This window comes from Drosophila guanche, unplaced genomic scaffold (assembly GCF_900245975.1).
Source record: "Drosophila guanche unplaced genomic scaffold, DGUA_6, whole genome shotgun sequence".
Lineage (NCBI taxonomy): Eukaryota > Metazoa > Arthropoda > Insecta > Diptera > Drosophilidae > Drosophila > Drosophila guanche.
In genome coordinates, this window is record NW_022995750.1 from 395,033 (window position 1) to 414,748 (window position 19,716).

At 44.8% G+C, this 19,716-nt stretch overlaps 1 protein-coding gene across 3 annotated transcripts; it reads right to left on the reverse strand.

Annotated features, from left to right (window-relative positions):
- Positions 1-721: 721 nt before the first annotated feature.
- LOC117586057 (GATA-binding factor A) lies at positions 722-15,461 on the reverse strand. 3 transcript variants are annotated; one of them, XM_034275903.1, is made up of 4 exons: positions 14,693-15,461; positions 2,330-2,923; positions 1,990-2,266; positions 722-1,923 (listed from the first exon to the last, which is right to left on the reverse strand). In XM_034275903.1, exons 2-4 carry the CDS (start codon positions 2,831-2,833, stop codon positions 1,232-1,234), a joined length of 1,473 nt encoding a protein of 490 aa, XP_034131794.1. In that variant the 5' UTR covers positions 2,834-2,923; positions 14,693-15,461; the 3' UTR covers positions 722-1,231. The 3 variants fall into 3 exon arrangements, with proteins under 3 accessions (XP_034131794.1, XP_034131793.1, XP_034131792.1); XM_034275902.1 differs by lacking the exon at positions 14,693-15,461 and adding an exon at positions 6,266-6,804 and having other exon boundaries at positions 2,339-2,923; XM_034275901.1 differs by lacking the exon at positions 14,693-15,461 and adding an exon at positions 6,266-6,800.
- Positions 15,462-19,716: the final 4,255 nt, after the last annotated feature.

Below are 19,716 nucleotides of genomic sequence, written 5' to 3' on the forward strand. Positions count from 1 at the left end.
GTTGTTTGTTTGAATTCAATTTGAAAATGATTGTGCTTGAGTTTATTACGTACGTACATGCCTACTACACATCCGAGTAGCATCAAAACATCGTAAAGAAGTTATCTGACAGTTTTTCTATTCTGCTTTTACAATATGCAAATATTTGGCATATTATTTCATAATATTAATATATATATATATATATCAACTGCTTGCAACTAATTTCTGACTTTTCATGTAGAATGAATTTTACATGTGCACCTGAAAGCATGTAGTACATACTACAGCTCATATCACGGTTCCCAATTCGGCCACATAGCGCCACAGTGAACAATATACCACAAGGCACTTGAACAGTTTTTGTTGTTCTTTCAATAAGATCAACTTTACTTTACATGTAAAAGGTTTTTTGCACGTACACCTGAAAGCATGCCGCATATTCTGCAACTCGAGTAGTTCCAAAATTGTCCACATAGCGCTACAGTGACAAATAAACTGCCAATTTGTTCTCAATCAGAAGAAAGAAATGCGATAAAATAATCGTTTTCACTTTTTATACAACTTTATAGTCCTACGTTTAAATTTTTAAACCAAAATTCATGCTTTTTAGTAAGAACAGTTAGCTGTTTAGAAACGTTTCCGACCCCATAAAGTATATATATTCTTGATCGGCATCAATAGCCGAGTCGATTGAGTCAGTTTCGATGTAACGTACAAAGTGCAAGTCGGAAATGGGGCATATTTTGAATACAATTTTATTACGCATAGATTTGTTAAATGGATAAACATAATAATAATACTATTCTAGTAATTACGCCTACTGCCAAATGGTCTATGAGGGGAGGGGGTGTGTAAACCGTGCTGGTAGCACAAGAAATAGAAATAGTTGAGGATATTTAAGCTAATGGAACAATGAATCGTCATCATTAAAATAAGAAGGTAAACCACAAACGATAACTGTACACGCACACACGCACACACGCACACGCAGACGCAGACACATACTTAGCTCTATGTATTGGTAGGTGCAGATTTGTACAACAAGACTGGCTACATAAAGATACGGTATTTACATGCCAAAGGGATCATCTTAGGCTTAGTATAAGGGAGAATGGGGGACTAACTAACGTCTAAAGTCTTTTCAATGCGATTCCAACGTGGACTTGCTCTGATGCAGGTGCTGCTGCTGTAGTTGGGGAGGGGGAGACAGACGGGAGATCACAGAGCCACAAATGCATGGCCCACTAGCTTAGGAGGTGGCCATCAGCTTGGCCGCCTGGATGACATTGTGCTGATGGTGATATCCGGCCAACTCGGCTCCCCCCGCCATGGCGGCCGTCGAGGCTGCTCCGCCCAGTGTCCCAAAGGTGCCACCAAAGTAACAGTTGTTCACGTAGTCATAGTTGGTGGCTGTCGCCTCGGTCTTTACGCCATAAGCGGCTGCAGCGGCTGCCGCATGCAGGTGATGGTGCGCCGCTGCCGCCACATGGTGTCCGTGGGAGCTGCCCAAGTGGTGGTGATGCTGGTAGTGCGGAGACGGGGTGCCATTGCTCAATGAAGGCGTCTCGGCGCTGTGCGAGGTGTACGCCGAGGCACCGGATCCCGCTCCGCCCGCACTGCTTCCGGGCGTGTAAAGTTGGGAGCCGGTGGCTCCATGGATCTGCCGGGCACTCAGCTGCGATTGCGCCGCGGAAGGAGTGCTCATGCCATGACCGTGCTGCTGATGCTGCGCCTGCGTCGCTGCCTGTCCGTAGTGTGGGAAGCACTGCTGGTGCGCCTGCTGCTGCTGCTGATGGGCCTGCTGCTGCTGTTGCTGCTGCTGCTGCTGCTGGACATGGTGTTGCCCCATGAGGCTGCCGCTGCTGCTGCTGCTCTTCAGATCCGTGTGCAGCTTGCTGAGGCTGTGGCTGTGACGTTCCAAACTAAGCGATGGCTTGAGATCTGTAAGAGAGCCGAAATAATTGACTCAATTTCTTGTCCACAGTCACTTGCTGAGATATCACTTACCGTGCTCTTCCTTGCACTCCTTGATGGCCTCGAGGACCACACCCGAGCCAGCTACCGCTCCTGACCCGCCCGCAGAGCCGCTTCCCGTTTTCTTGGGCTTGCGCTTACGCGTCTGGATGCCATCCTTGCGCATGGCCAGCGGACGGTTGACGCCATGCAGCTTGTAGTAGAGGCCGCAGGCATTGCAGACGGGCTCCCCGTCATTGTTGCGCCGCCAGAGGGTGGTGGTGCGGGTGCCGCAGTTGGTGCAGCAGAGCCCCAGTCGCCGCGTGGCCGTCTGTGAGGGAAGGTGATCGTTTAGTCTCGCATAACCGGAGTAGATCAGGGGCGGGCTACTCACTGCACTCACCAGGCGCTTGCTGGGCTTGATCAGGGGTCGGTTCATGCCGTTCATTTTGTGATAGAGCCCGCAGGCGTTGCACAGATAGTGCCCGGTGCCGTCCCGTCGCCACAGCGGCGTCGAGATCGCCCCACAATTGACGCACTCGCGTCCCTCGCCAAACTGAAAGTCCATGGCGCTCTCGTAGGGCGAGGATCGCTGGAATCCCGTAGGATCGTAGGCACTCCTCCATGAGCCCATCATCACGGCCGCATTCTGTGTGTAGAACTGTGCCGGCAGCTGCGCATGCGCCGATCCGAAGCTGTCCGTTGTCCAGGCATTCTGCGCTGCAGCTGCGCTCCCAAAATGTGCGGCCACATGGTTGTACTGGCGATTGGAGGGCACGTAGACGGGTGCATTAACGGCCTGCTGGTGGTGGTAGCCGGAGACTCCAACTCCTGCGCTGGCTGCACTTCCGGCGGCGGCCAGGTCCGTGTAGGCCGCCACGGCGCTGCTGTGGTACATCTTCACGCTGGGCGCAACCTGCGGCGGCACGTTCTGATGATCCCCACTAAAGTGCGGATAGTCGCGTGTCGACTGTTGGTCCGATGTGGACTGCAAAGAGTCGGAGAAAGAGGATTATCAATTAGTTGTTGCATCTTTGTGATGTGTGAAGAGCCCAAATCCCTTTCCCATTTCCATCTCTTTGCTGCCATTGGGCATTCTCGTTTTGGTCTCTTTGGGCAACTCCCTCTTTGGCTGTGGCAGCCATTTTGGTTTTGCTGCAGCTCCTGCCCCAACTGCTCTTCATCCCTCTCTCCAGCCACTGCCACTGCCACTGCAACAAAACCCTGCCTCAAGCTGTGATCGGAACTCGTTTTTCCGACAGACTGCGCCCTTTTCGGCTGCCAACTCCATTTAATGGCGCTCTCTCTCGTGTCGCTCTTTGTCTCTGTCGGGTATCTGTATCTTTGCATTGCTGTGTGTGTGTGTGTGTGTGTGTGTTTGCATCTCTATCTTTGCTTCGACCAGCACTTATCTGATGCGTGGGCTTTGGGGGGAACCTGAGGAGACAGACAGTCAGAGAAGGTGGTGTGGGCTGCACTCCAGCCATAGCCAGGGCCATAAAGTGTAATTTACGGGTAGTCAGCACTCATATTGGATGTACATATACAGGAGAGGATTCGTTATACGAAAAGATTGAGACATAGATAGACCACTTCCACCATGTGGAGAAAGAAAATTGGATAGGAGAAGCAGCAGCACGATAAAATATCTCAAAATTATATTTCCTCTATGTTGAATACCCCAAAACACACTCAAAATTTCAAACCATTTTTCATGGTTCATTCAACATTTTTGCACCAAATGAAAGAAAACTCTTCAAGTGCCTGTTTTTTCCCCCAACAAAAATGTACAAAAGTTCAACAGCCAAACACAGCTGAAACGATCATCGAAATCTGTGCCTCACATCGGATTCAATTAAGGCGAGAATTGCATATTTTATTTATGCGGATATACGCGCACTCGTGCGGGTATACGGAATATATTTCCAAATTGCCTTTACAGCCAAGCCGCACACAAAAAATCGAACAGAAGAGAAGAAAGAGAGGGGGAAACCATTTGACGTCTTTATCTTATCCCACAAATTTAATGCGATGATGTATGAAATTTTTAATTTTACTCCATCTCTGGGGAGGCTCCCCTCTCTCTCTCTCTCTCTTTCTCTGTCTGGGGAAGACGCAAACAAATTTCTGTGGCCGGCAGATGGCCTGCTGGGGAAAGAAAAGTGCTTATGGAATGAAACTATAATTATTAAATGGCATTTTGTACTAGAATTTTGCTAATTTGTTGAGAAATCGAAATGCCGTCGGTGAGGTAAATAATTCAGAATTAAATATTGTTTATGAAATTTGAAATTCAAAATAACATTTAAATATGATAATAAAATACTAATAAATAAAATATGAAACAAATAGGAAATCTGGGAAAGCGGCAAAACATATGGAAACAATTTAATAAAGCAAACTCCAAATAAGTGATGGCACTTTTGAAACACATTCTTAAGTTCAATTATTAATTTATGACGAATTAATACCTGTTTTAAAGTACTTTTAATGTGGCCAAATGAGAAAGTAAAAACAAATTAGCAAATAAAAAACCGCGAATAAACTATGAATTTTCGGCATACACTTTTACCAAATGAATTAGCAAAATATTCAGGTTCGAAATATTCATGCCAAAGTGCCCCTAAAAGTGTCCTTAAATTGTGATATATTTCATGCCTGATTGACTGAGTGAAACACGACGCATGAGCAATAACATTTTAGGACCCCAACACGCACATGTCCAAACAAGTTAATCGGCAGAGAGTGTGATCGAAGATTGAAGATCAATTGCAACCATGGCATTCCAAACCAATTCCCGATGCAATTCCTTAAATTCCAGCAAAGCATGGGCAGGGAGAGAGAGGAGATCGGAGAGGGAAGAAGAGATCAGAGAGGGAAGAACAACCTCCAAACTATCAAAGAGTTGACCACGCGTGCATAATGATGTCGCTCCCCTTAGAAGATCACTCGATCAAAGAGAGCGCCGTAGCAATGGAGAGCATACTCGTACGAGAGAGCGCGAAGATCAAAGCAGTCGGCGGACTCACGAAAAATTGTCAACAAGATGCAGTTGGAGGAGAGAGGCCGAGAGAAGGGTGGAGATCCATGCAGATCATGCAGAGGATCGTCGCTTGGAAGTGGTTGAGAAGGCGCTTGGGCTTGGGCGCTTATTAAAATGCGATCAGCAAAAGGGACAAACTTAAAAAGCAAAACAAAAATAAGTCCACACAAAAAAGAAAAGAAACGATCCGATCCGAGTTGGAAAGAAATCCCCAAGCGAAGGCGAGGAATTAAAATAAACAGCAATAAAAAATCAATTTCATAAAAGAGAAGAGCCGAAGAGAGTGATCAAGGGATCGGGGATCGGGGATCGGGAATAGTAGGAGATGGCAGAGATCAGAGGACACGGCGATGAGTAGAACGTTAATAATTTGTCACCGCAAATGAAGGAATAAAAACAAACAGAGAAAACCACTTGGAAGGATCTCGGACAACAAAGCAGAAAGGCAAAGATAAAGGAAAGGCGGGAGTGGGATCAGGAGATGGGGAAACCCTGAAGATGAGCGGCGCTTTGAGTGGTTCTGTCTTTCTATTCTTGTTGCTTTTTCTGTGTTTCTGTTTCTTGCTTAGAGCTGGCGCTCGGCCATCCCGTTTTCTGTATCCTGTTTTCCCATACACTGCGCAAGCACTCCATCTCCACTCGAGTGTCTCCACTCCACTTGACTCATTCATTGATCTCTCTCTAAGCCTCGATCGCGTTGCTTTCTCTCACTCTTTCTCCGGCTCTAACGGATGCTGGTTGAAGTCTTTGGTTTTGTTTTACTTTAAGCGTTAGCTGTAGTTGCCATCGATTCAAGTTTGCCGCCACCGCCTGTCAGGTGGCAGCTAATAAGCCCACAACATGCGGCAGGAACCATTCTGATTTGGATTATTAAATTATAAGTAACAGGAGATGGCAGGAGATTCCATGCGAGGAGTGTATTAATGAGATAACTATTACTTGGCTGGTCTTTCAAAAAAAAAAAAATGAAGAGGATGGAAAGTGTCAGCGATGAGTAGTCGGTTCTGTTGGCTCTCTCTCTCTAGAGGGTATTCCACTGCACATTCCATTAATTTTTCTGCTGGCTGAAGGAAATTACCTTCATTAATGTAGATCTTTCGTAATAGAAAATCAAGTAAATTCTCTAATTAATAAGTGACATTGAATGGCTTTGACCCGCTTAAGCTCCACAGCTACTTTAGCCATTAACTCCCCCCTTAAATCACTTGTTCAACGGTATATTTACATGCATGATTATTCGAGGAAAACATAGTCAATCGACAAGAATGTGACGGGGGGTAAACTTACATCGCCATCACTCAGCAAGATGCCCATGATTATGGCCGAATAATTTGCTGCTTTTGGCTGCTTGTTTTAGAATGATTTATGGGGCACGCACGCACACCACTTTGATTGGAACCGATATGGATATGGAATACGATATTTATTGGATACTGATGGGTTATGGGAAGTGTATAAAAACGCTGCACAAATGCATTCAAATGAATTGCAACAAATTCAGAAATGTTTTATTGGCACATTTACACGGCGGAACGGCGGAACAGTGCAACGTATCGAGCTGCTTATTATTTACAAGGAATTTGATGTGCGTTACTGTAAAACATTTGATTGATTGTGTTTATAAGGTTATTAATGTTCGGTTTTAATTCATTTACGAGCACTTAACCGATATTTCTGTTTCTGCGTGTGTGCCTCTGTTGTGGGGTTTTATTGTTACGATTTCTGTGATCTTGAGATCGGGAGAGCACAGCAGCGAACCGACTTCCTTGAGGCGGACAAACAAACTAAAAAACGCCACACAAAGTAAACAAAAACTTAATCCCAAATTTCCAGATCCAGTTCCCGACGTCAGCGTTGACAGCGGCAGAGGCAGTGGACTGCGACAACAGCAGCGACCGTGTGTGAGTGCCACGCAAAATCGGAAAAGAAGTCAACGGCAAAGGCAACGGCAACGGCAACAACATAAAAAGTCAATTTCATCAATGGGCCTCCCTCTGTCTCTGTCTCTGGCTCTGGCTCTCGCTCTCCCGCTCTTCGTCTCTGTTCATTGCTTGCCCTTCCCCTGTGAGTGTTACTTTGCAGGCGTCGCCTTCACACAGCAGAAAAGAGACAGCCTCAAGAAGAGAGGGCAAGAGCAGGAGAGAGCACTGCTTGCTGACTGTTGACAGGTAAAAATGTGTAGGTGCAATGCCACGGCTATGACAGGCAGCAGCAAAGATACCCGAAAATTAGTCAATTTCATGTAAGTACTTTGAAAAATGATGTCCCCCTTAGCCTCTTGCTCTTTCGTAGCTCTCAAGTGCAGGCAGATTCCCGTACGCACTTGAGAGCCAAGAAACGGTAGGAACTCCACCACGCTACTCTAAGCCAGCTAATCCGCTTGTCCCGAAACCAGATTCCCGATCCTTGAAAGAGAATCTGAAACCCATGGATCATTGAAGCCGAAGCGAGATTGTGGGCATTGACGGGATCGGCCCATTGTCAGCAACTCATTAAATCGCTGGGCGTGTGTCTCCGTCTGCGGGTAAGCAAAAGATCGCAGGATCAAAATTAATTGATTGCTTAGGGAAGGGAGTACATTTTATGTGTGTTTGTGTGTGTGTGGTTATATAGCACTTAATGGAAGGCGATTAATTCGAGATGACTCAAATACGCAACTAGGAAAAGGGCATGACACATAGTTCAGTGGAAAGAGTGGAAAGGAATTCATTATTCTTTGAGAAAAAAATCCTTTAGAAGTAACTAAGGTAAATGGTGTAAAAGAATGTTGATCAATGATCAATGAATTTCTATCCATAAAGCATTTCAATTTGCCTTCTGCTGCCAACTACATAAAGGATCTCTAACAGATTCGTACTAGAAAAGGGGTTTACATCCTACCATTTTTGACACACACAACTCAAGAATCCAATCTGTACTTTACATCCGAAATTATTTGTAAATAGCCTCAGGTCTAACTTTAAATGTTAGACCACTTTCAAGCAAGTCCTCTGCCTGTAGAAACAATCTATTCCGGGTAGTCCACAACTCGACCACAAATCACGCCCCTGCCAAAAAGCAGTCCCCAGCCGAGCGACGATCATTAATCAAGCAATTTGCCTCAGTTTCGGCCAATCGAGCAAAAAAAAAGGTTCCCTCTTGAGAGGAGGACAAATTCGCTCCATTAAAATGCAAAGCAAAAGTGGGAAAGACAAAAACGAAAAGAACAAAAGGCAGGAAAGTCAGTCAGCAAGTCAGATATCGAGACTGCAGGCGCAGGCGCAGGCGCAGACGCAGAGGTGAGGTACGAAAGATGTCAAAACAGAAACCGCAAGGCGCGTCAGAGAGCCAGGGCAAGGGGTAAGTCGGGGTTCGTGGTTCGTGGTTCGTTCGGGGGCAGACATGCGCATATTTCAATCCGCGCTGACACATCCTGCTGCGCTAATGGACCTTAATTTGTGAACAGCTTTATATATCATCATGTGCCAGACCGTTAATGTGATCATCCACACGATCTCTGCTTTAAGAGAGAGAGAGAGAGAAGCCCAAGCCCAAGCCCAAGCCCCCCGTGTTCAAGGTGGTAGATAAAGTTTTATGGAGCTTATCGTGGAATAAAATGGAATTGGAATGGAGCCAGAGAGCACAGCGCACTGGCACGCGCTTTCCAGGAAATATGGAAAAACTTTCATGCGATGCCAGCAGCGGGGTGGGAAATGTCATCTTGCGAGAGAGTGAATGGGAGTGCCAGAGCGGTAGAGTGGTAGAGCGGTAGAGTGGTAGAGTGGTAGAGGCTCATATTAAGAGCAGTTCTCATGCACATATTGAGCCACTGATAACGAGCAGACAAATGATAATTGCTCTGGCTCCACTCTAATCCTTTCCTGCCCGAACACAAAACAAAAGAGAAATGTCGCCCGAATTTTCAAAGTGGCGTCACCGCTGCCAACCACTCGAACAAGACCCCCCCAAGATCTCTTCTGCTGGCTTTCCCTCTAGAGCCCTCTAAGCCCGTTGAGATCTCACTTGGATGCATTGCATCTCGATGATCACAATTTCCATTGATCGTCATCGCGCACTGGCCTCTCTTTCGCTCTCTCTCCCTTGCACTCGCTCCCTCGGCAAAGATGAAAGCAATCTTTATTGGTTTTTGTAGTGATTTTAAGTGGATTTGTGGTTCGATTCTTAATGCCGAAGTGCGCCAGCCAGCCCCCATCCCACAGCCTCAGTCTCTGTGTCTCTGCGGTTCACCTTCTGTGGTTTTGGATCTCAGCGGTTATATCGTTTTTATTCAAATTTGTATGTTTATTTCTTTCTTTATGCGTAATTATGAGAATCTTTCAGCTGTCGTCTGCCAGACGAATACATACTTGGGTCCTCGACTGTCGTCTCGCCCCTCTCCACTCTCCACTCTCCACTCTCGACTCTCGACTCTCACTCTCTTGAGGGGTTGAGTGTTTTAGGCCGTTTGAGACTTGTAATTATGGACTTTGGTTCATCTTTAATGTCGCAAATGCATCTAGTAGGAGCAGGGGTACGGGTTTAGATGGGTTGGGTTGGGTTCTTTGACGACATTTCGATCAGTTGCTGTTGGGCTGAGACAAGTGGAACCGGGGAGAGCAGTGGAAGTGCTGTGTTCTTTGTGTAGTCTCTAGTAGATTTAAGGTAAGGGAGTCTATAAAGGGTAGAATGGTAGAATTCCATTTGCTAATTTTAAAACCTTTCTTTCGGTAACCCACTCAGCATAGTGCCTTCAGTCCGTACACATCGAAGTTGGCTTTGGCTATCGCTTGAGATGGCCTTAAAGTTCTTATATATGTGGATAATTATCATACATTTTTTTGTTTTGTTCGTTGCGCCACCAGTGTTACGATCTGCAAGTCTTATCGCATTGCCATTAGTTGCCACCGCACCGACCAGCGAACAACCGACAACCAGGGCAATTACTCATGCGACAATGCGCCTTACTGTTGCCCCTACCATGGCAAAGGCTCTGCTCTCCCCTCTCCCCTCTCCCCTCTCCACTACGCTCCTTTCCCACTTGACAATATGCAAACTGAAACGCAGTTGAAGTGCGACGGCTACTTACAAATTCCTCAACAAAACAGAACGAACAACTCCACTCCCATTTGAATAATACAGCTAAGAGATAAGCCGAACTACAGCCCCTCCAGGCCTGGCTGGCCCCTTCTGTTGATTGTTCCAATCGCTGATTTTGTAGTCGGGAAACAGTGTGTCAGTCTATAAACATCGTTTTGGATAGTGGCGAGCGCCACTCTTATCAGAGGAGAGCCCTTGCTGGGTAGGGGACTTTAGCTGATGGCGGAAATGGTGACTTATTGCAATGCTCGTACGAGTAATTGTGCGACTATTGTTGTTGCAATGCTGATAGCGATAATGTTTTTTGTTTTATAATTAATTACTGGACCGATAGGCGGTTTTATGCTGGCTTTTGGGGGGCAGACAGGCAGACAGGCAGACTCGGGAGCATGGCCCATGTGGCACATGGCCCAATGGGGCGTGTGAACAAACGAAAGACTTAGGCAGCAAACTCGATTCGGGCTGTGTGTGTCCTTTGTGGCATCTAGATGGCGTCTAAATTAAGCCCCAGAGACCGAGCCCGGTGTTTGATCTTCGCCGATACGACAGAGAGACCTTCCCCCTCCATCTCCATCTGCCTATCTTTCTTGCATGCTCTGTGTCTTTTTCCCGCTCTCTGGCAAGTGACAAGTTTTCGGCACGAGGGCAGACAAATTCCATGGCTCTGTGGCAAGGGAATGCGCTGCCTGCCCCGACCTGATCTCATCTGTCCCTGCCCCAAAGCTTTTAAGTGTCTTGGCGTCGGTGCGGCTTATGGCTTCTCCTCTCTTCTCCTCTCTTCTCCGTCGCACCACAACGCACCGCCAGTGACATTATATTTGTGAGATCAGAATGAGAGAGAGAGAGAGAGAGGTCGAATTAATTGCTGTGTGGAAAAATCAAGATTCGTTCGTGTAGACTGTGAAAAGATGTCGCCTAATTTTTCCTAGTCTTTAATTAATTAATTAGGGCCACCAAAAATGTGTGGCCAATGGTCGTGGGGAGCTAAAGGGACGCTTTCGAAAGTTTTTTTTTACGATTCGTTGGCGCCCGGCGGCTTCGAGGCTATGAGAAACAATAAGATAATCTGCGACTGCGCGCGGGAATCACATATCAAAACAGAATTTACAGTCGAATCAGACAGCCAAACATAAAAATTATAGCCGGGGAGAACTGCTGGTGAATGCAGCTTCCTCTAAGGCCCGGCGATAGGTCCAAAGATTAAGCCTCCCTCCTCCACGAAGGTTCCATATGCCATCGAGCTGTGCGATAAGTTCGCCTGATGCCCGATACCGCCATGAATATCGAGTCGGACTTAATACATCTACTTCTCTGTGGCTGCATCCAGGCCAACAATTATATTATAATTTATATATATTAAAATATATAATCGCGGCTGTTGGAAAAATGCGACAGGATAGGAATTTTATCGGCAGCAAAGTGGGTAAACAATAAAGCGGATAGGGCTTGATGTAGATCGTATTTAAAGCAACAAAGAGTGCCGATAAGCGCTTGTACCATATAATTGATATGGAATATGAGCACTAGAGAACTTTGCCATTCGCTTAGGTTACTGAATGTTGAGCAATGAAATCTATTAATCTTAAGTATTGCTTCATCCCCAGAGGCAGCGGCTACAACCCTCGCAGCAAGCCACTCAGACACCTGACGCCATGTCCTGTGCTGCGCTACCGAGAACCTGGCTGAAACCAGGACCCAGTACCCAGTACGGAATACCTCTGTAGTCGCTATATCGCAACTGACATGCAATTAGGACAACGTCTCGAAACGCACGGCAGGACTTCCAGGCTTGGGTCAACGGGTCGCTTGGCTACGAGCCCTCTCCCAGGCATGTACTTCCTATTGGGCCATGTTTCTCTTTCTGTGTATTCCCCGTTGACCTGCTTAAAGTGCTTATTCACATATATCATTTTTAGTTCATTTTCAGTTGGTGTTTCGTTCGTTCGTTCGTTCTGCTGCGGCTGCATCTGCGACACTTTCCTTGCCACTTGCGTGTTGCATATTCGCGGAGCTGCTGCTACTACCTGAATGAATGTGACTGTGGCTTTGGCTTTGGCTTGGGTTTGTGTTTATTTCTAGTGCAGTTTTGTGTGTAGGTTAGCCAGCACCAAAAGCGAGTGTTAGAATTGCATAATTAGCTTTGGGCAGTCAAGTGTGGCAGGGGGTTGCCGCAGCTCGAACATTTGAAGAAATTCCTTTTGAAATGTCCATGTATAATTGGTAAAAAAATTGTCTCAGTTTTAAGCTTTATTTCAATGAAAAGCCACTCCAAATTCCTTTATCTAAATGGATTTATTTACGCCCTGCAATGCCCTGACAATCCTCTACTGGCTTGACCTTTACGCTGCCCCTCGCTAAACGATTTTGGTTGAGATTTATGATGCAATTGTCCCAATTTGTTTTGGCCTTCTGGCTGATGTTTGAAGCCAATTTCAGTTTTATGGCCTTTTGCGGGTCTCATAAAATGTGTCATAAATTAAAAGGCGCTTGGGCACGCACACAGTGTACAGGGTGTACAGGGTACACTCCTATATGTATGTATATAGGGATCATGTAACCTGTGCCACTGGTCACACGCAGCGCCGTTGTGTCACGGCCAGGACTCCTCTCCTTTTTGGCCGCCCTAAGGTCGCGTCTATAGACTTTTCCAGCTAATGATTTTATGAGACTTTTTGCAATATTTACAGCACTCGATGGCATTGCATGGCACGTTGTGTCATTGTAGCCTCCTGTTCTGGGTCTCTGTGGGAGGCCACTCTCTGGGCTGTCTGGGCCAGCCATTGAGCCCCGTTGTTGTCCTGTTAGTGGTGGCGCCAGCAGTTAATTGCTCGCAAGGAATATGGCCAGGATAAATGGCCGAGTCTAGAAGTGAAAGTATGGCAAAGGGTTGAAGGTTTGGCAAGGCTAGAAAGCACGCTCAAAAGGAGCCAAGGACACTTCCTTCTTAAACTACAAATTTCTTTAAAACAGAATTGTACTTTTGGTTTTCACTTCTTGACGCTTTCATTCCGCGTGTCAGCCTGCTTACACCTTGCCGCTAATTTATGTGCATTAGCAAAGAGTCTCTCGAGAAAGAGCGCTAGAACCATGGTGCAGAGCGGATCACAGACCCTAATGAATAGTCAAACGAATGCTATTACATATAGTAATGTAAATGTAAATGTTAATTACTGATGTTTGGTGTTTTTTTTGTTGCTGCTTCTCGAGTCTTTTGTTGAGGGTTGAACGCGCGCGCAGAGTGCCTGCCGATCTCGCGGTAAGTTCACAATTTATGTATCTGCAATGCAATTGTGCGAAAAATTATGCCAACTACTGTGTTTGTGTTTCCAAGTGGAGCTGTGGAGTGTTAAAAAATGCTCAAAAGCATTCCTGTTTTCCAGTATTTGGTTCCCCTGGTGCGGCTGCTGAGTGCTTGTGTCGCCTCCCATCAATTAACTCCGAATGGAATGGATGGCTGAAAGATTTTTGACACCATAACAAAACTGCGCTCATGTCAACTGCCAATGGACTGCCAGGTTCATATCAAACCATATAGATATACCCGTACACTCGTGCCTGATTCCCCTCTAGTCCCCCACTTTCTGACAGCTCAAAAGTTGCTCTGATATTTATGGGTTTTTCTTGCAATATTTTATGGCAATTTATGCCTGAATATACCGGGATGCATAAATTACAATTCAATTAAATTATGGCAACAATACAAACAATAACAATAACAATAATAAAAGGCCATAAAAGATCGCTGTACCGATCCAGCACACAGCTAATGGCATAATCGAGAATGATTTAGTTGCCAAAAAAATAAAAAGTATATTTTTCCCTTCGATCCTGCTGCGGCTTCTGTTCTCGTTCGTGTGTGCCTGCTATTTGCCACAAAAGAACTCTGATCTAATCTTATCTTGGTATCGAATTTCAAACGGGTTTCCTGTAAGGCAGATCTGTATCTAACTATCTCAATCTAGCGTTTACATGCCCAACATTAGTCCCCTGCTCAACTCATTGTTGATCCCATAAAGATTGTGTTCTGGCTGATCGCGGGATTAGCTAATCGATACAACGGCAAACATATTGTTAGTGTCTAAATCTTAGACTGCAATTCCTTGACTGCTGAATGGCATCTAATTAGTGTCCAATGATTGTGGCTAGACTTGGAGGGGGAACCAGTTTGTGACTGGGGAGGGAGTGGTGCGAAAACATTGACTATACAAAAAGTGTTTCATCAGATTTCAAGTGCATATGCATATGATCAAAGCAATAATGTGGAATGATGCAGAGCCTTTTTTTAAATAAATTATGCTCTTTATTCTGCTAAGGGAGATTCGGAGAGCTCTGATGATGTTTCTTAGGAGCAAAATGAAGAACCTCTCATTTGTTCAATGTAGAATCTGTAAAATCGCAGGCTGTTACAAGCAAGTCAATGGGGGTCTTCATTTCTGACAGTTAAGTGCGAGTTTGCATGATCATTCTTGAACTTATTCAAGTTTTCAAAGTAGCTCTAAGGAATTCTACTGCCAATATCTCAGAGTCCATCAATAACCGATTGAAGTGTTGTACATCCATCATTTTCAACCATTCAAACAACCATTTTGTATATTTAAACCTAAACAAAGACAGTTTTTATGACAGATTTCAACTTACTTGGCTGTTGATTCGATTCTCAGCCGCCTCCCAGAGTGTCTCTCTTCTCAGTCCGATTTATTTTGTGAGCTGCGCTGAGTTCTGATGTGTTTGATGTATGCAAATGAAGATTCGTATGCCAATTGGCAGTTAGAAGGGGGCTTAATGGCCTGTTTGCTGTGCTGTGCTGTACGATGGTTAGGCTCGAGTGCCTAACTGCCTGTACAGCCAAACGTTTTGTGCTCTTTTGTGGTTTGATTTGATTTTGAATGGGTTGTTTCCAGTCTGTGGATGCCACAAATCACACGCAATTCACAGACTCGGATACATTTGCATAATGTTGGCCAAAAAATGCACAGAAAACACAAACACACACACACTCATAGATACACTATCGCGATCGATAGATGGCCAGCCGATGGCCAATGGAACTTTTGCGAGGAATCACGCGACTTGTTTCCGTGGTGGCTAATTAATCACAAGACGGCTATTAAATTAGTTAGTTTACCAGTTAGTTTTTGAGGGGAGATCGTTTTAGTTTTTGGCGACGGCAATTTACGTTTCAACTTTTTCCATTCGCTGCGTTTCGCGTTTCGCGCACAAACCGATCCGAATCCAACTGAGGGCAGAGCAGAGGAATATCCGATGCCAACACGGGGACTGAGTGGCTCCTAGTTGTTGTGGGTATTCTGATTGGAACACACAAACACACACAGGCAGATATACAAAGAACAAAGATGGAGTGAGCGAGCGAGCGTTTCGTTTTTTTGGGCTTCCGGTTGGACGTGCACTGAGAGCGCGACTGCTTTGCTGGAACACTTTGCTGCTGATTCTGCTGCTGCTGTTGCCTGTGGCTCTCCTTCCCAGTCGCTGTGTGTTCAAACAAACGGGTTTCACACACAAACACAGTGGAACAGAACCAGAGAGACAGAAAGAGAGAGAGAGACAGAGAGAGAGAGAGAGAGCGAGTCGCCCTATCGGACTATGAAATGAAAGTGGGTGTTGCCCGTGGCGTGCCCGTCTCGCTTTGACGCCTGGCCGCTCCCAATCTACAGCTGACTCTGTCGCTCTCCCACATTTGTAATCGGTTATGTGGCCATATTAAAGTTTGCTTGATTTGCTGTTTAGATATTCCTCTGAGTGTGTTTGTGTGTATGAGAGAGAGAGCGCTCACCTCTCGGGGGACAGCCCACTTTATGGTTTGTGCGGCTCTCATGGCGTATGCGCAATGTCTTGCCGCACGCCATTTAAAAGCATATCATTTTCGATAATAAATAAAGCAGTAATGACAATAAACTTGGGTCTATGCTTCTATGAACGAAGATCCCTGTACACTGCAGCTTCTGGAAGCTGTAGATTCGGTAGATTTCCGATTGGATTACAGTAAGAATATATTTAACTATGTATGAACATACATATGTACAAATGTATGTACAGATGTACATACATACATACTGAATGGGCATGCAAATATCTCAATACAGAACTCAATTATGGATGCTACAATGTTATCATTATCTATATGTTTTGCGAAGGCTTTCAAACACGTTTTGGCTAGTTTTCGATCACTTTCGATATTTTTCGATTACTTTAGGAATCGTTTGATCTATTCTTGGTCGTTTCGATAACTTTCGATCATTTTTGATAACTTTCGATACGTTGAACAACCCAAAGAACTCGACTGAACCTGAATTTACTTCATTGATTAAAACCTATTGAGCATGATTAAAAAAGATGGCTAATGATTGAACCATTATTATTGAAACATCATTGAAAAACTTGATCTGCTTGATGGAACATGAATATGCATATGATTGAATATGATTGAACAACTCAAACAACTTAACTGGGCATGATTGAATATGAATTTACATGATTGAACACGGTTAAACATGCTTTAACTGTTCCAAGAAAATGTCCTAAACGAAGTTTCGGGGCCGTGCGACATATAATGAGCTGTGAAAAAATTTGAAATTTGAAATGTGACCGTCTTGTAGATAGAAACATACGGTGTTTGTCCTTTATTTGAGTAAGAGTAGAATATTGATAATGAGATATTGGCTATGTATTTGATATTCTTGTCCAATATAAATGTTTCCTTCGTCAAACATCAAATGTAGGGTTTGTTGAAAAAGAAGGACCTCTAAGGCATCTTCACTTAAGTTTTGTCAACGAAAATTATCCATAATTTTCGAAGCACTTTCAAAGTCATTCTCGTAAATTTCTTACCCACCCTCCTCCTATGGTATTCCCCAAAAACGATTTCACCAAATGTTGAGGCAATAATCCATGGTTTTATGCTCAGTTTTGTTTTCTTTTTGGTTAGCCACTTTATGGGCACTTTAATTGGCATTTTTCCGCTCGTGCCATAACTCTTTCCCGCGATAGCAATTAAGGAAATAAATTATATTTACCTGTGGATACATATTTACATACATATGTATGCGCATGTATGTACTCGTAGGTACGTGCTTGCAATTTATAAGTTTAACGCCTACCCGTGATTTGTTTATCTGATAAATGTCTTCATTAAGCGTTTTTCATTCGCAAGGCACATTGGTGGGGAATCAACAATTTCCTTTCAATTTACAAATTAGTTATGCCATTCATTTGTCTCAATGAAGATAAGGGTGTCTGTCTGTCTGTCTGTGGCGTGCTTTGATACATAAATTCATAGTAAAGAGCACACCCAGAAGATTTGTAATCCAATCCAAAATGATGGACTGACAGCTGCCATCAAAAATGTTAGCTAAGAAATGATGTAAGCTTTGTGTAGTGTCAGGGCATTTGATAGGTAATCATTAATTGAATATTATCTAGCTGCTTTAAGTTTGAAAAATGCACTGTATTTTTTAAGAGTAAATTAATAATGAATTGTTCCTTCATTTACAATAACCGTCATCTCTTAATCATACATTTTCATTATTGAAGACAGGAAATAGCTTAGAATTTGAGCATTTCCTTTGTTCTTAAGATAAAAAATTGTGGAATACATAACATAAGCATTCCATTTGAGGTCTTAACCATATAAATGTTTATGTACATATGTTATGTAATGTTATAAAAACATATATAATCTATGCAGCAGCCACATCCACGTTTGCGTTTGACAATCAAATATAAACTTTGCCAGGAAATATAAAAAGATAAATAAAGTCGATGTTTTACTCTATTTTTAGGTAAGTCTATGAGCAACAATCCATTAACTTAATACTAGCTGACTTCTATCCTGGGAACGTACAATTTCATGTTTCATGTTTAATCCCATGACTCACTGCAGAGCCAGGAACACAGATAACTTTGGCACTCGATTTTTCTGGGAGAGTAGTCAGTCAGTCATAAATTATGGAGAATCAGTTCTTGGACGCGAAAAAGAGATTGCTGATGTGGCATGTCACAATTTCCCACTGCAGAGACTTCCTCCTTTTTATTTTCTATATTAATTACGCGACAGCCCTGAAAAATGGGCAATTTCAATTGGAATTTTAGTGCGTGGCGTGTCTGGAGTGTCTGGCGTGGTATACAGTGCCTGCCATAAGTTCAATTACCACAAATTAAATTTATTAAACGACGCACGGGGGCTGGCGGGCGATAAAGTTCAATTATTTATAGGAACTGCCAAAAAAATACGAGCACTAAAATCATAAAGAAAGAAACCAAAGACGCGGACACGGACACGGGCACGGGCACGAAATCCGTTTGCGTTTGCATTTACCTGTTTTTCCAGGGAGCAAGCCAAGGAGGGGCATGCCCCGTGCCCAGGGGAGGTGGGGTGCAAATCTAGCTGCAAATGAATTGGACCTGAAATGCGTGTAGCGCCGTGCGATACCCCATTGGACTCCCAGACAAACATCCAGACATGAAACACCAGGAACATGCAACAAAATTTATGCGAAACTTTAATGAAAGCCGAAGGCGAAGGAGAAGGCAGTCAGGCACTCTGCTGGTGGCAGGGGCAGCAAGCATGTGGCATTAGGGTCTCCCATTTCTCTCTATGCATGTGTGTGTATGTATTTTAGCCTCAAGTCGCTTTGACCAATCGAAGCCTTGCGGCCCGACCGACTGACTCCACCTCAAAATGGGGAATCAGCACTGTGTGGCACCCGAAAACGAGTTTTTTCTGTTGCAAGAGCCACTGCCCGAGCCTGCATCGGCGTCCTGCTGATGGCTCGGCCTGATAGTTGCCACAACGGCGCGGGGCACACGACTTATGTGGCTGCGTGTTGTTTTTGTTGCCTGTCCCGGGTCCCGGGTCTCGGCCTGGGTCTGGTTTTTGGTGGCACGACTGAAGACTGGAATTGCGCGGCTGGCTTGGGGTGTGGCATGGGCATGCCGCCTTAGGTTGGTTAGGGCTCAGAGTGGTAGAATTTGTAATGGTGGCTCGAGCAGGAGCTGGCTACAGCCCACATAGGCAGAGGCGTCTCTCAGAAGGGTTTTCGTTAGACATAAATGGGGGAATATCCCCTTTGATTTCCAATCCAACTCCATCCTTGTTCCTGCCTCCAGATCATAATCGACTTTGTGGCGCCCCAAAAGTGGGATGTGGCCTGTGGTCTCTTGCTCTCTGGCTCCTTGAGGTGGCAGAATGGCCATTTCAGGCTATGACTTTGGCTCCGAGTCTGTCCCCTGTCTCTGTCTCTTATCCCAGGCACTGCCATTGCAATTAATTTTGGCATTTTGACATTTACGCTTTTTGTTTTTGTTGCGAGGTGCTGTGGTTGCAGCTTGGGGCATGAGACTTGCCGTCTTGTGGCACTATCTCAGGCATACGCACATACATTTTTGTTCAGGTATGCTGGCCCGACCGCTCGATAACCGAGACATTTTTGCCTATATAATTTCGTGCGGAATTTTCTCACGTTGAAGGGTCGTCCACAGTCTGCAAAAAAGCGGCGCCACCTGAAGAGGCACCAGACCTTTAATTGCAACTGGTTTTGGGGCTTCACTTTCTTGTGGCAACATTTGAAATATTTCCCCCATGCCACTGCCAGAGCGATAAACTAATGAAAAGCTGCCGGAGGAAGATCTTTTCGCGCACTTAATTG